General features: G+C 40.7%; 1 protein-coding gene across 2 annotated transcripts; it reads left to right on the top strand.

Annotated features, from left to right (window-relative positions):
- Window positions 1-162: 162 nt before the first annotated feature.
- LOC135345019 (NFX1-type zinc finger-containing protein 1-like) lies at window positions 163-13,384 on the top strand. 2 transcript variants are annotated; one of them, XM_064542336.1, is made up of 4 exons: window positions 163-328; window positions 3,859-4,047; window positions 5,670-5,783; window positions 7,469-13,384. In XM_064542336.1, exons 2-4 carry the CDS (start codon window positions 3,909-3,911, stop codon window positions 13,144-13,146), a joined length of 5,931 nt encoding a protein of 1,976 aa, XP_064398406.1. In that variant the 5' UTR covers window positions 163-328; window positions 3,859-3,908; the 3' UTR covers window positions 13,147-13,384. The 2 variants fall into 2 exon arrangements, with proteins under 2 accessions (XP_064398406.1, XP_064398407.1); XM_064542337.1 differs by lacking the exon at window positions 163-328 and adding an exon at window positions 3,451-3,743.
- Window positions 13,385-13,926: the final 542 nt, after the last annotated feature.

Below are 13,926 nucleotides of genomic sequence, written 5' to 3'. Positions count from 1 at the left end.
ATGAAGCTAGGCTATAATCTACTGTTTAGTGTAGATCTACTGAAACACACTGATTCAGAATTGTGACTTGATAGAACCCTAACGTTAGTGATTTATGCAAAAACCAGCACATGATTTGCACAGGGCCAACACAAGTCACAGGAGGGCACCAGCCCCTCCCACTTACTAGAGTCAGAACTCTGTTTGTTGAACCATAGATAAACGTTGAACCATCTTATTCAGTCTATGGTTGAACAAGCCTTGAACAAGCAACCAAGCAAGACTGCAAGAGTGTTGCACCAATTTGGCCCACCGTAGGACTAGACAAAAAGTGGTTTTCTCTTGTAAGGTAAAACTTGGCCTCTTTTCTATGGTAGACTATTTTTAAATTGAATAGCTCTCCTTATTAAAATCTAAGAAGCCCTAGCCTCATGTCTAGTCAGAAAAGCTTCTGTTTGAGTTTAAAACCTCCCTGCATGGCGAATATCTTTTGCTTACAATGAAAATGTATGTGGCAAAAATAGTATTAGCCCCTTAATTGCAGGTTTACAAACATCTTGTCAATTAATACCATTTGCATGTGCACGACCTGATATATTATTCATTTCGATGAAATGCATTTTTCGGCCCATAGTTAAAATTTGGCAGGCATCTGAAATTCGTCAGCTAATTATAATGCACAAACAAAACGACATTAATTTTGATTCCTAGCACATTTTCATTTTTCAGTGGCAGAAGATAAACATCAATCGTTGAATTACTTTGTTACACATGGGCTTGGGAATCCCACACACTTTTTTGTGTCGAAGTATCGGAGCAATTGAAGTTGTGTTAGTACATTACTGTTTTAGCACTGAATAACGGTACAGATTTGGAATGTACCCCTAAGCAAAAAAGAATACACATTGCGAAGTAGGTACCCATCTGACCTGTTATTGAGGGAGAATAGAAAAGGCACAAGTCGTTTATTTGTAGCCAATTAAGAAGCACTGCATGCATGCCTATATAAAAAATTGACCGAACGCTAAGGCCACACCCTAGCTTATGTTTCACAAATTTTCCTGGTCATATTTTGCAGAATGCCAACCAATTAGTGGTCCAGGTCAGAGCCACTGATCGTAACTCCCGATAGCGGGGTGAGGTAACTAACTATTGGAGTTTCAGGCTTTACTGCTTTTTGGAGAAGAATGTTTTCACCATAATCAATAACAGTTACAAAACACATTGCTCTAGATTTATCATCATGGCAGACTCCAGTGGCCACACACTTTACATCTAAAGCTATGTAACGCTGATCAGATTGAGCAGCCATTACTAGTCTATGATATTCGATTTGGTTCTTGAATCATGTACTAGGTTAACGTACTCACTAACTGTGGAGCACAGTTCACGTTTGATAAATCATGCACTATGAATCAACTTTGACCTACACCTTCCTTGTAATTCAGAAGCCACAGAGATCAAAGGCAACTGCCATACAATGTAGTTTCTATATATACAGCTGTGGTAGCCACAGACCCTGCTCTAATTTCCTGCATGTGATTAAAATATAAAGCATGAGTTAGAGCACTCTTTGAGCACATGCAGCTGGTAGATTTATTTATTATGCTGGCATAATTTTGAGCATAATAGGCACATTATTTGGTGAGAATTATGGTGGTATAATAGGCATCTTTATAACATTAGGCAGGTTTTGGTCAATACGAGTCATAGTATGATGAAATACTGATGATTACCTTGTATGGTGTTAACTTGATAATTATATATAGTCATGTGGCAATTATTTATAGTTTGATGTTACTACTTGTGCGACGACATGGGGTCTATGTTATGCTTTGGAGGAATAATGGGCGATTTGAAAAGAGGCTGTTAACCCTTTTGTCGTCGGATTAATTTTCACTACACGCCATCAGGAGTGCATGAATACACTCCTGGCCTCATCATGCATGTGTACTAAAAAAATTCATGTACAGTGTTTAACTATGGTCGTACATGCAGATTGCAGTAGAGGATTGCGATCTAGAGTAAGGTAATGCATCATATCCTATACGTGAGGATATTACTATCTTTTGGCAGTGTACCGGTATAAGTGGATCAGTCACGTGCCCATTTATCTCTGTCATGCTAGAGGTTGGGATCACGTGACTGCGGTTAGGTTTTGGGGGAGTACTGAGACTGAGAGGGGCTCATGCATGCAATTAGCATTAAGCACGTAAGTGTTGGGGCCCCGAAACGGTATATCAACATTGTTGGATGGAAAATGTGTAGGTCTTAAACCTCCGTGAATGGGAGAGTGGGAGGCTTAATATGCAGATCCAAATTTTGTGCATAACCTCTATACCGTACTTCTTCTAAATAAGGCGCCCTTCTAATAAGGCGCCACCCAGACTAAAAAGTAATTTTAAAGTCTCCATATAGAGCTCCACGTGGCAGGAGAGATTATTTTTTGGTGGCGTGTTGTAAATGGAGGTTAACATCACATCTTTTTTCAGAAAGCTTGAGGATGATGAGACACGGCTTGGAATCGAGGATACCAAGATTGTTCAAATAACCTCTATTTATAGGTCCCCTTCTAAATACGCGCCTCCCTGGACCAAATCTAATTTTTCTGTCTCTAATTATGGCCCTTGCTCATATCGTAATTATTAAAAAGAGGCGCCTTATTTCGAAGAAGTACGGTAGATGGAAACAGGTCACATTGGCCGGAACAAACAAGCATGCGTGTAGGGAGTCATTCACTTCTGGGCCTGGGGGAGTCCCCATACTTTAGGCAGGAGTGACCGGGGGAGTCATTCATTTGTCACCAACTAACACTGCCGCCACCTTCGAAGCTAAGCCGCTGCCACCAACTTACCGTACTTATTCGATTTAAAGCGACCCTCCAAATATGCGACACCAATTTTCTGACCTCTAAAAATAGCGACTGCAGCGTTTACAATTATTTTTTTATGTCGCGTCCTAAATAGAGGTCAAACCACAGCCTCGATTCCAGGCAGCAAAAAACAATGTAATTTAAGCGGCCTATAATCGAGGACAGTAGAATAACCCAATTAGATGCATGCGACCCTCTAAATATGCGACACCAGGACTTCAACATAATTTTCCCAAAAGAAACGACCTCTGGCTTCGTAATTATTTAAAAGTGTCGCTCGGTAGCTACTAACAACCACCACCTAATACGGCACTATTCCCTGTCATGATTCATGAGTGAAAGGTCAGACCACAAAACCACAACACACACACTTGAGAGTCCATCTTACTGTAGCCTCGATCCCAGGCCCAGTTTTCGCTTTTATAATGTGCAGACAACTATTACCAGGCCTAGTTGTTCGCCTAACCGTTATAAAAGCGAAAACTCGGCCTGGGATCGAGGCTACTCTGAGTAGTATTAGTCTCGAATACCCGCCTCAACCTAAAAGCTTGAGGTTGAGGCGGGTATTCGAGACTAGAGCAGTATGACAACTGACTGATGTAAGTATATTCATGGTGTGGATCCACATTAGGCTCTAGTTGGCAGACATAGTGTCTGCATGTTCCAATGATGCATGCATGACCTTTATTAAAGTATATGTATGTTCCTGGAAAGTATACAGTCCTAGCAGATTAGATATAAACCCAGGCTGCACAGGTCAGTGATCATTTGCTGTTGCACTTTACTAAAATAGAAAGTAGAAAGTGTTCCTGGAAAGTAGTCTATCAACTATAACAGAGATCTCAAAACCCAGCTATATATATATATATATATATAATAGCTGGCAGCACAGGTCAGTGATTATTGGCTGTTGCACCTCTGTATAACTATAGTATATACTATAGATACTATAGCTATATTATAGATCTAGTCATGCACTGATCAATTTATTTTCTAAATTCATACAGTGTACTCAAAAGCTGAAAACTTAATAGTCCATCATAATTTATGATCAATCATGGCTGAGCGAGTAGTTATACCACAGCGAAGGCGAAGACCTCCAAAAATCAAAGAATCTAAAGATTCTGACGAGCAACCAAAATCTGCCCCCCCTAGGAGGGGGAGACCACTGAGACCACTTTCACACACTGAGGAAGGTAAGTGTTATAGTACCAGGAGTGCTCCTGAGTGCTCAAGTGTCATTATATAGTGCATGTGCATGTGCATACATGATTATGTGTACGCAGTGGTAAATCCAACACAATGCAATGGATGTTCAGACACTAAGGACTGAACAAGCTGTGAAAAATGTTGTTTTTCCCGCCTAATTATAATAGCTACAAAGTTTTCAGTGCTAAAAATTCCCCTACAGAAAAAACGGTAGGTTATCCAATGATTTTGTTTCGTATCTATAGGCTCTGAGCATCATTATAGATACACCTTCTTAAAGGCAAGATTTTAAAAGTAAAATCGAGTCAGTGTTTATATAGCAAGCCCATACTGATAGGCACTAGAGGGTTAGGTATGGTGGCCTGTCACCCGCCTCCGCTTGCCGCCCTCCTATGCCGCACACGGTAAAGGGTCGCCGCCTTCTCTACCCGCGAGCGGTAAATGAATGTTGACTCCTTTACCCACCCGAAAATACCGCGAGCAGTAAAGAGTGACCGCCTCACTTATCCGCGAGCGGTAAATGAGTGGCCGCCTCAGTCATGAACCGCCGCGGTCAAAAACCTCGCCGCCAGCGGTGTAACAATCATAAGATATTTCGAAATTCTAATAAGAGCGCACCTTGTATTTGCAGCATCTGTGTGGAGAGCTATTACACATCCCAGAGGACCTTCACAAAGCATAGACTATGAACAGGGATTTCATTTATAAGCTCTGGAGTACTATGCCATAGCTAGTACTCCAGGCTTACAGATGAAATCCCTATTTGCTCTTCGATTAGAATAGCGTGGGTGTGCTCTTATTAGAAACACATACCTTTACCAGACACTTTTGGACGTCGCCGCGGGCGGTAAAAGAAGGCGGGCACTCATTTACCACTCGCGACTAAATGGAGCGGTGACCCTTTATCGCTGGCGGTATTAGTTGGCGGCAAGCGGAGGCGGGTGACCCCTATCGGCCACCGTAGTTAGGGCTAAAGCCCCTCAATTTCTTTCTCCCATAATTAGACTGGTTATATATTAAGAGCCTTGCCAACCTCAGAGCCCCCTATAAGTTGTCTACACCCTTGGCTACAGATTTAATTGGTGGATAATAATCTGGCATGGCATAATTTGAGTCTCATATAGTTTTGATGCTATAATTTTTATGACTCACAATGGGATGTGGTTTAGATTGAGAATAATATGTTGTGTATGAATAAATTATGCAGTATTTAGTTATTGCCCAGCACAGAGTGTAACATACCAAATATTGCACTGGATGACATAAGCCCTTGCGAGGGCACCTGCAATAACTATGCTGCCCAATGACGTCAAACTCTTGCCATAACTAATGTATACTTATTGCAGTTATCAAGACATTTTTTGCTCCTGAAGATTTGTAGCTGATATTGATCAACGCATTATATAGTAACATGGGTTAAAAGAAAACATTTTTATCACAACTTGTTTGTCGGTGTGTCAGAACATCCACTTTGTCGACTTGATTCGTTATACGTTTTACTGTACATACAGACATCATAATTATAATGACAGTCACTTTATGCGTGTCTGCATGAATGAAGTTCATAATCCATATAGATCTAGCATTTGGCAATTTCATGTGACTCCAGGTATCGAGCAGCCAGTGTCAGCAATTCTCCAAGAAGAAGAACCTCGGCGTAAACCTCCTCGCAGTCAAGACCAGACCATAAAAAAAAATGGACCAACTCTACAGAAATCACAAGGTTTACAAATTAAAATTAGCCTTGTTCCCGGCCTATAATTATTGTAACGCCAGGTGTTAGAACGTTTGTAAAGCATCAGTAAATATTACCATAGCTTACTCGGAATCTACTGTTGCGGTCTCAATGACTGAGTTCCCCACAGCTGTAGTGTTGCCCTCTATTGCGTTGGTCAAGAAGGCTTGCACACTAGTTTAAACTGAGCCAGACAATACGATGGTCGCATGGTCGGGTCGTCTTCACAAACAACAGTAGGAAGCTCAAAGACTTGCCATATAGGCTGCTGATATAGCAGCATAACCTACAGCCTGTCTCAGGGCATGCACAGATTGCAAGGTGTAATGCAAAAAGCAAGCAAGCAGAAGGGACATGCTAGACAATACTAAAACCCCAAAGAATTACGAAAGCTGCTCTCCAACAACATGGCTAAGCCTCAATAGGTCAATGTGTGTGTAGATAGCAAACATTAATTTTTAGGGACGTTGCAGAATGCTGTATAGCGTTGGACCATGGAAGCTCCTTTATAAGAGACGATAACTATGGTATATACTCAGCAAGCTCTTTGACAGCTGCAAAATTATAGTCTCACCTTTTTTGTAGCAGGCACTACTGTGCATTCGATAGTTGCTAAGGGGAAGTACTTTTATAGCCATGCGGTTGGTTCAGTCACGTGAATGGCATAAGGCAGATAGCATTATACCACACCTACTCGAAGGATATACACTCTAATCTATGGTGGGCCTTTTGTTTCAAAATGGCGATTACAAAATACCATGTGTTGGCAGAGGAGGTACAACATCCGCGTGTCTTAAACACCCACATTCTACATTATATTGTATATCGAAGGATATACACTCTAATCTATGGTGGGCCTTTTGTTTCAAAATGGCGATTACAAAATACCATGTGTTGGCAGAGGAGGTACAACATCCGCGTGTCTTAAACACCCACATTCTACATTATATTGTATGTGTAAAACATTTCCTTTGACACATGGATGTTGTACCTCCTCTGATGTGTTGGTGTCCCAAACTGGAAGGATAAATCGACTCAATGTGTTTTATCACTCGATTTTATCGACTTCATCTGGTAGGGATCGACTCGATGTGTTTTATAAACTCAAGAGTCTCTGTTCTGCGTTGCTACTATACTAGAGTGCAGCTGTAGATAGCCTGTAGATAGCCTCGATTTCAGGCCGCCTTAGAAACTCTTCCAAGGAGCCTGGAATCGAGGCTAATCCTGATCGATCGAGTCGATCCTTACCAGAAGAAGTCGAGTTGATAAAACACATCGAGTCGATCCCTACCAGATGAAGTCGATAATCGAGTTGATAAAACGAATCGAGTCGATTTATCCTTCCAGTTTGGGGCACCAACATAATTATGGTATTTTGTATCACCATTTTGAAACAAAAGGCTCACCATACTAATCTTCGCTACCTTGGTTACATATCTCTTGGCTATACCTCTGAGTAACCACGGGTATAACGGAGGATATTATGGGTGTGTGTCTTCTTCGTAGTTGTGGTGTATTCTATGCTTGCAATTGTTGGTTTAATTTCACGAACTTGTTTTTAGACCGCTTTCTCCGAGCTATTTACAGAGCACTGTAGTTACTCATAGTATTGATTTGCGTGCAATTTCTGGTATAATCATGTGCTCACTATAATTTGATTATTAATTTTATAGGCACACTGAGGAAATCAGCACCAGTTAAAAAGACAATCGAGAGATCTTGTCGTGACCAAATTGCACAACCGAACAGTAGGCACAGGACACGAAACAGTAAGCAGATGAACATTCACCTATCAGATCAGAAACCAAATGTGGGTGCTACAAATTCCACTGGTGCAAGCAACGTGGCTGCAGGTAGACCTAAAGTACCCTCTCAAAGTGCAAGCATTCGTACACTGATATCAGGTAACACTCCAAATGACCACAAAAGCAGCTGGAAAAGAAAACAAGTCAAACCCCCAAAAACAGAAAACCAAGGAGCTGAAATGCACTCTAACAAAATCATTAAGCCAACCAAAAAACATGACTTCAGAGAGTTTGGTTATCTTAGCAGTCGAGAGATTCGAGAAATGGCTGAGATGGGTGACGAAGCACTTGTAAAGCATATCAGCCAAAACGATAGTGGTTTTCTGGCATCAATAAAAAACTCTTCTACTGTGAATGATCCCAAGCTGGTGAGGTGTTTTGTGAAGATTCTATACAAGCTAGTGGAATCTAGGGAAGACTCCATGGCATCTCTACTGCTTAGTCAGATTTTTGGACTAGGAAGTGGATGTGATCAGTTCATTTTTAAGTTAGATATACTCACAAGGACAATGGCATGTGAGCGATTACAGTCTGCACGAAAGGAGAATGTACAGGCTCTAGGGCACATAATACGAATAGCCGCATTCTGTATTGAGAGAATTCCATCTAGTGTTGTCCATTCTTTCCCGATTTATTCGATTTGCGAAGGTATAAAAAATCTGTTAAATTTTGGCGAGGATGAAGAGAAAGCATTTGCTACACGTAAACAAGAAGAAGTCAATGAGCTCCAACAACAATTTCAAGAACACAGGGAAGAGACTTTAAATGCAGCCAGACAAAAACCCCAAAAGATGGCAGTAAGTGAGGATAATATCCTCATTGATCCTCCCGAACACTTCACTACGGTTGAAATGCTACCCAAGCCTGAAGAAATCTACCACTATTCAAAGAAGCCGTTTCTTCGAGCCAATATTGTTGAAGGGAAGTATGACAGCTGGGAGCATTATCTTGATGTTCAGTTCCGGCTGCTTAGAGAAGACTTTGTAGGTCCACTTCGTGAAGGCATATCAAACTATGTCGAAGCACCATTGGTATCCAAGGGAATAGAAGTGTATATGTATCAAGAAGTAATGCTCGGTGGACCAGTTTGCCTTAATTCTGAAGTTGGTTTTGACCTTTGGTTTGATTCCAGTGGGCTCAGGGGTGTTAATTGGGAGTACACCAAACGTTTGATCAATGGATCTCTTTTATGCCTTTCGACTGATAATTTTGAGAGCATTGTTTTTGTTACAGTTGCAGATCGAAAACCCAATTTGCTGAAAAAAGGTGTCATTACTGTTAAGTTTGAAGGAAGTGTGAATGGCTTTCAGCTAGACCCTCAAGCTGTGTACACAATGGTTGAATCGGTAGCCTACTTTGAGGCTTACAGGCATGTCTTGAACCGGCTTCAGGCAGTAAGTACCCTCGGTGAAACTCACATGATGCCTTTTAAACAGTACATAGTTGAATGCAGTTTTGACCCTATGCTACCGCCGCCCTACTTGCAACACATGCCAAAACAGGTATTTAACCTTAAAGGAATAATTGAGGTAAAAAGCAAGAAGATATCCACAGAAGTAAATCTTACTAAGTTGTCTACATGGCCTAGTGCAGACGATACAGATCTGGATCACTCTCAAATGGAAGCCTTGAAGGCAGCACTCACACAAGATTTATCAGTGATTCAAGGACCACCTGGCACAGGAAAAACATACATAGGAATTAAAGTGGTTCAAGCGTTCCTTGCTAACAAGAGCTCCTGGGATCCTCGGCAATCCTCACCCATTCTAGTTGTTTGTTACACAAATCATGCTCTAGATCAGTTCTTAGAAGGTATCCGCACAGTAACTGTGAATAGAAAACAGCCGAACATAACAAGAATTGGTGGGCGGTGTAAAACTGAAGAACTGAAGAACTGTGTCTTGTACGAAAAAGTCAGCAAAGTAAGAGAGTTAAGATTAGTACCAATAAACATTTACCAGCATTTTTCAAATGCTCGAAAAGTCATGGTTCCTCTCAAAGATCGTATTAATCGCTGCTTGAACTCAATTCATCAGTCAAGAAGCAGACTATTAAGAGTTGAGCAATTACAGTGTGTGATGTATGACCACCACTATTCTCAGCTTACAGCATTGAGCCAAACAAAACTACCAATGGAAGTTTGGCTCGGTTTACGGTATCTAGTGGCTGTGCAAAGAGTGGAAGAAGAGATAGACGAACAACAACAAGAAAATCAGGCGGTGGAAGTACTGGAAGTTCCTAAGAATGCAGGTACACAAGACGAGGACAATGAGGTCCAGAAGATTCAAGACGATCGTTTTGTTGATGAAGACAATGAGAATTTGTTTGAGCTACCCATTCAAGATATTACTCTTTTTGAAGACCAAACTTCTGATTTTGAAGAGACTGGCGAAGGAAATGGCGAATGGAAGGTTGTCCAAATGAGTAACGACAAAAGAGAAAGACAAATCCAATACCATTTATCGAACAATTCTGATCCGATGACAAATGTCGAAGCTGATACAATAGTTGATGTATGGAGCTTAAAAAACATGCACACCAGGTGGAGATTGTACCTGCATTGGAGAGATAGCTACATGCTGTATCAGAGGAACCTGTTGGAACGTCTTTCCAAGAGGTACAAAAACGCTTGTTCAAATGTTCAGAAAGCAAAAGAAGGAATTAATCTTTCGGTTGTAAAAGGTTCAGATGTGGTTGGCATGACTACAACAGGAGCAGCCAAACACAACTACATCATAAAAGGCATTCGACCAAAGATAGTAGTTGTCGAAGAAGCTGCTGAAATTTTTGAAGCTCACATTTTTACGTCATTGTCACCTAGTGTTCAACAACTAATTCTGATTGGTGATCAGGAGCAGCTTCGCCCAAAACCAACTTACTTTGAGCTAGAGAAAAACTATAAGCTTGATGTATCTCTGTTCGAACGACTGAGTAAAAACAAATGTCCAGTAAAGACGTTGGGCATTCAACACCGAATGAGACCAGAAATAGCCAGTTTGATTACTCCAACAGTGTATCCTGACCTGCAAAATCATGAGTCTGTTGAAAAATATGAGCACATACAAGGAGTTGATAAGAGCTTGTTCTTTTTAACTCACACAAAATTGGAAGTCTCGGGCAAATCTGATACGAAAAGTCACTCGAATCCTCACGAAGCAAAGTTTTTAACAGCTCTGTGTCGCTACTTTATCAAGCAAGAATATAATACATCTCAAATTACCATTTTGACTCTCTATCGAGGACAACTTTTAGAAATAAAAAAGCATCTCGGTAACGAGAAAATTGTTGGTGTTAGGACCGCAGTTGTGGATGACTTTCAGGGGGAAGAAAATGACATTATTCTTCTGTCACTAGTTCGGAGCAATCCAAAACAGAACATTGGATTTGTGGGGATAAAGAATCGTATTTGTGTGGCTCTTTCACGAGCGAAGAAAGGATTCTTTATCATTGGGAACAAAGAAATGCTCCGTGACAAACAACAAACTATCTGGCCTGAAGTGATATCTAAACTTCAGTCTATGGACAGTATAGGAGATTCGCTTTTGCTACATTGTGCGATTCACCGTGATCAAACAGTTAAAGCTAAGTCAGCTGAAGACTTTGCCAAATGTCCCGAAGGTGGTTGCTTGAAAAAATGTGATGCACGTTTGTCTTGCGGACACGTTTGTCGTTTATCCTGTCATCCTTATGATCGTGACCATATTAAGTACAAATGCCAGAAATCATGCCCTAGAACTTTGGACTGTGGCCACAAATGCACTAGAAAATGTCACCAATGTAGGCCGGAGTGTCAACCATGCTTAGTGCCAGTACCCAGATTTTTAGAGGAGTGTGGACACACTGAGACTGTGGCATGCTCAGTAGCTATCAATAAGATAAAATGTCGTTCACAATGCGAACAGCTTTTAAAATGTGGACACCAGTGCCAAAGCGAATGCTTCATGATATGCACTAGGAAATGCCAAGAACTTGTTTACAAAGACTTGCCCTGTGGGCATACCGTTCAAACCAAGTGCCATATTTTAGAGCCTATATGCCGTGAGCCTTGTGGAGCTCTACTTGACTGTGGGCATACGTGCTCAGGTACATGTGGAACCTGTCACAAAGGCCGCTTGCATGTACAGTGCAACTCAGTTTGCAAGCGTATATTAGTTTGTGGGCATGAATGCGATTTCCCTTGCTCATCTAACTGCCCACCATGTATTAAACGTTGTACAACCTTTTGTGTACACAGCAAATGTCAAAAGAAATGCTTTGAGCTATGCGATACTTGCCAAGAACCTTGTGAGTGGTCATGCCCCCACCAAACATGCAGTATGCCGTGCGGAGAGCCGTGTAATCAAAAGCCTTGCAATGACCCATGCAAGAAACTGCTAAAGTGTGGCCACGAATGCATAGGCTTATGTGGAGAACCTTGTCCAAGTCTTTGCCGCATCTGTAACAAAGAAGTAGTTACAGAAACACTTTTTGGAACAGAGGAAGAAGAGGATGCTCGATTTGTTCTATTACCAGATTGCAAGCATGTTATTGAAGTATCTGCTATGGATACGTATATGTCAATGGAGAGCGAAGAGGTTTCTATAAAGAAGTGCCCTAAGTGTACAACACCAGTAAAGACATGCCTCAGGTATGGTAATGCTATAAAATGCTACCTACAAGATATTGAGGCAATTAAGCAGCAACAATTAAAGACATTGAATCCAGAAGCATTAAAAGCGGAATTCAAGAAAGTTATGGCATCGGTGGAAACTTCTGCTAATTGTCTATTCATAAGTAATGAACTCGCCATGATTGAAAAAAAATTATTTTCTGAGAAACCCACACCATTTCCTGACGTCATTAGAGCACAGCTCACCTTATTGCCACACATTGTCAAGGCAATAGAGGTTATCCCAGCACCCAATAGTAATTCATTTGACGTTAGAATTGAGCTTATCAAGCGACAGTTGAACACATTAAAAGTATTTGTGTCACATTCAGAATACCTCTCAAAACAACAAATTTCAGATGGAGAAGCTGAAATGAGAAGACTCACACTTCTAGCAAGATTGACCGAATTCCAGATAAAGCTTGAGAGGAAGGAAGGCAAAATCTCAACCAATAATCACGTTTTGATTGAGAAACTACTATCCAGACTGCACGAAAGCGGACATAAAACAACAGATGATTCTACGGTCCCCAAAATCACTTCAGATGATGAAACAGAAATAATGCACTCTATTCAAACTCTATGCAAGGAGTATCAAGTTGATAACTTGTCCGAAGCTGAGAAACTTGAAATTGTCGAAGCAATGGGTCTAACGAAAGGCCATTGGTTCAAATGTCCCCAAGGACATTTCTACTGCATTGGAGAGTGTGGTGGAGCCATGGAAACGGCCAAATGTCCCGAGTGTAATGCAGAGATTGGTGGTAGCCATCATCAGCTACTTGCTAGCAACCAGGTAGCAACAGAAATGGATGGCGCTGAACATCCTGCCTGGTCGGAAATGGCTAATATGCATAACTTTGATCCACAAGAACTTGCACGATTACAGCTTGAAGACTGACCTATCGACATAAATATTATAGTATCAACACATTGCACAGAGCAGTAGAATTAACAAATTTTACCGGAAATTTACCGGTAATATTATATAGGTAATAGTAAGTTATGTTTTAGTGAGATTGGAAGATTAACCAAACACATACAGCTTGTAGAATAAAATAGTTAATAGCAAGTTTACTTGATTTGTTATCGAACTGTATCGCTACAGTAACTTAAATATTGTAGGTTCATACAGTAGAGTCGTTTTGTAGTAAGCACATGTATATACTACAGATCTCTGGAGATCTCGTAATGATGAAAATATAAATAGCCTACTTGGGAGAGTCTTATCTGCATGGTTCTATATTGAATTCCTATGTTTGTATATAGCACAAGAAATTTATGGCGACTTGCAGGGCTGCCACAATCTACATTTTGTGTATAGAAATAAAGTTTGTGAGATTGCAAAAGTATCATCCATTAATCTGCTGAATATAGTGTATTCAGCTATAGAGTTAGTGCTAGATCAGCGTAGAATAATCTTTGTGGTCACAATACATGATTTGCGTTTCTGTACATCACAAATTACAAAGATTCCTTTAGGATGAGGACATCTACAGTGAATCAGATGACCAGATGTACGATACGAAACCAACTGAAAACAGCTGTGTCCTGATTCATCGCTGAGTATATCACATAATAATTATGGTCTAAGTTCCCCATTGCCTCTTTTTCCTAAGTGTAAATATTGTCAAATTCATGAGCTAGGCTAATTGAACCCTTTTAGCAATTTGTTTGATGC

The sequence above is a fragment of the Halichondria panicea genome, chromosome 12, assembly GCF_963675165.1.
Source record: "Halichondria panicea chromosome 12, odHalPani1.1, whole genome shotgun sequence".
Classification (NCBI taxonomy): domain Eukaryota; kingdom Metazoa; phylum Porifera; class Demospongiae; order Suberitida; family Halichondriidae; genus Halichondria; species Halichondria panicea.
The sequence above is the reverse complement of the archived record's forward strand: the minus strand, read 5'-3'. Positions and strand labels throughout refer to the sequence as shown.

What these genes read in the sequence shown, in the direction of transcription:
- LOC135345019 (XM_064542336.1), top strand. Translation starts at nt 3,909, where the DNA reads ATGGCTGAGCGAGTAGTTATACCACAGCGAAGGCGAAGACCTCCAAAA. An exon ending in ACTTTCACACACTGAGGAAG is followed by an intron (nt 4,048 to 5,669) that starts GTAAGTGTTATA and finishes ATGTGACTCCAG; the next exon opens with GTATCGAGCAGCCAGTGTCA. An exon ending in AACTCTACAGAAATCACAAG is followed by an intron (nt 5,784 to 7,468) that starts GTTTACAAATTA and finishes TTAATTTTATAG; the next exon opens with GCACACTGAGGAAATCAGCA.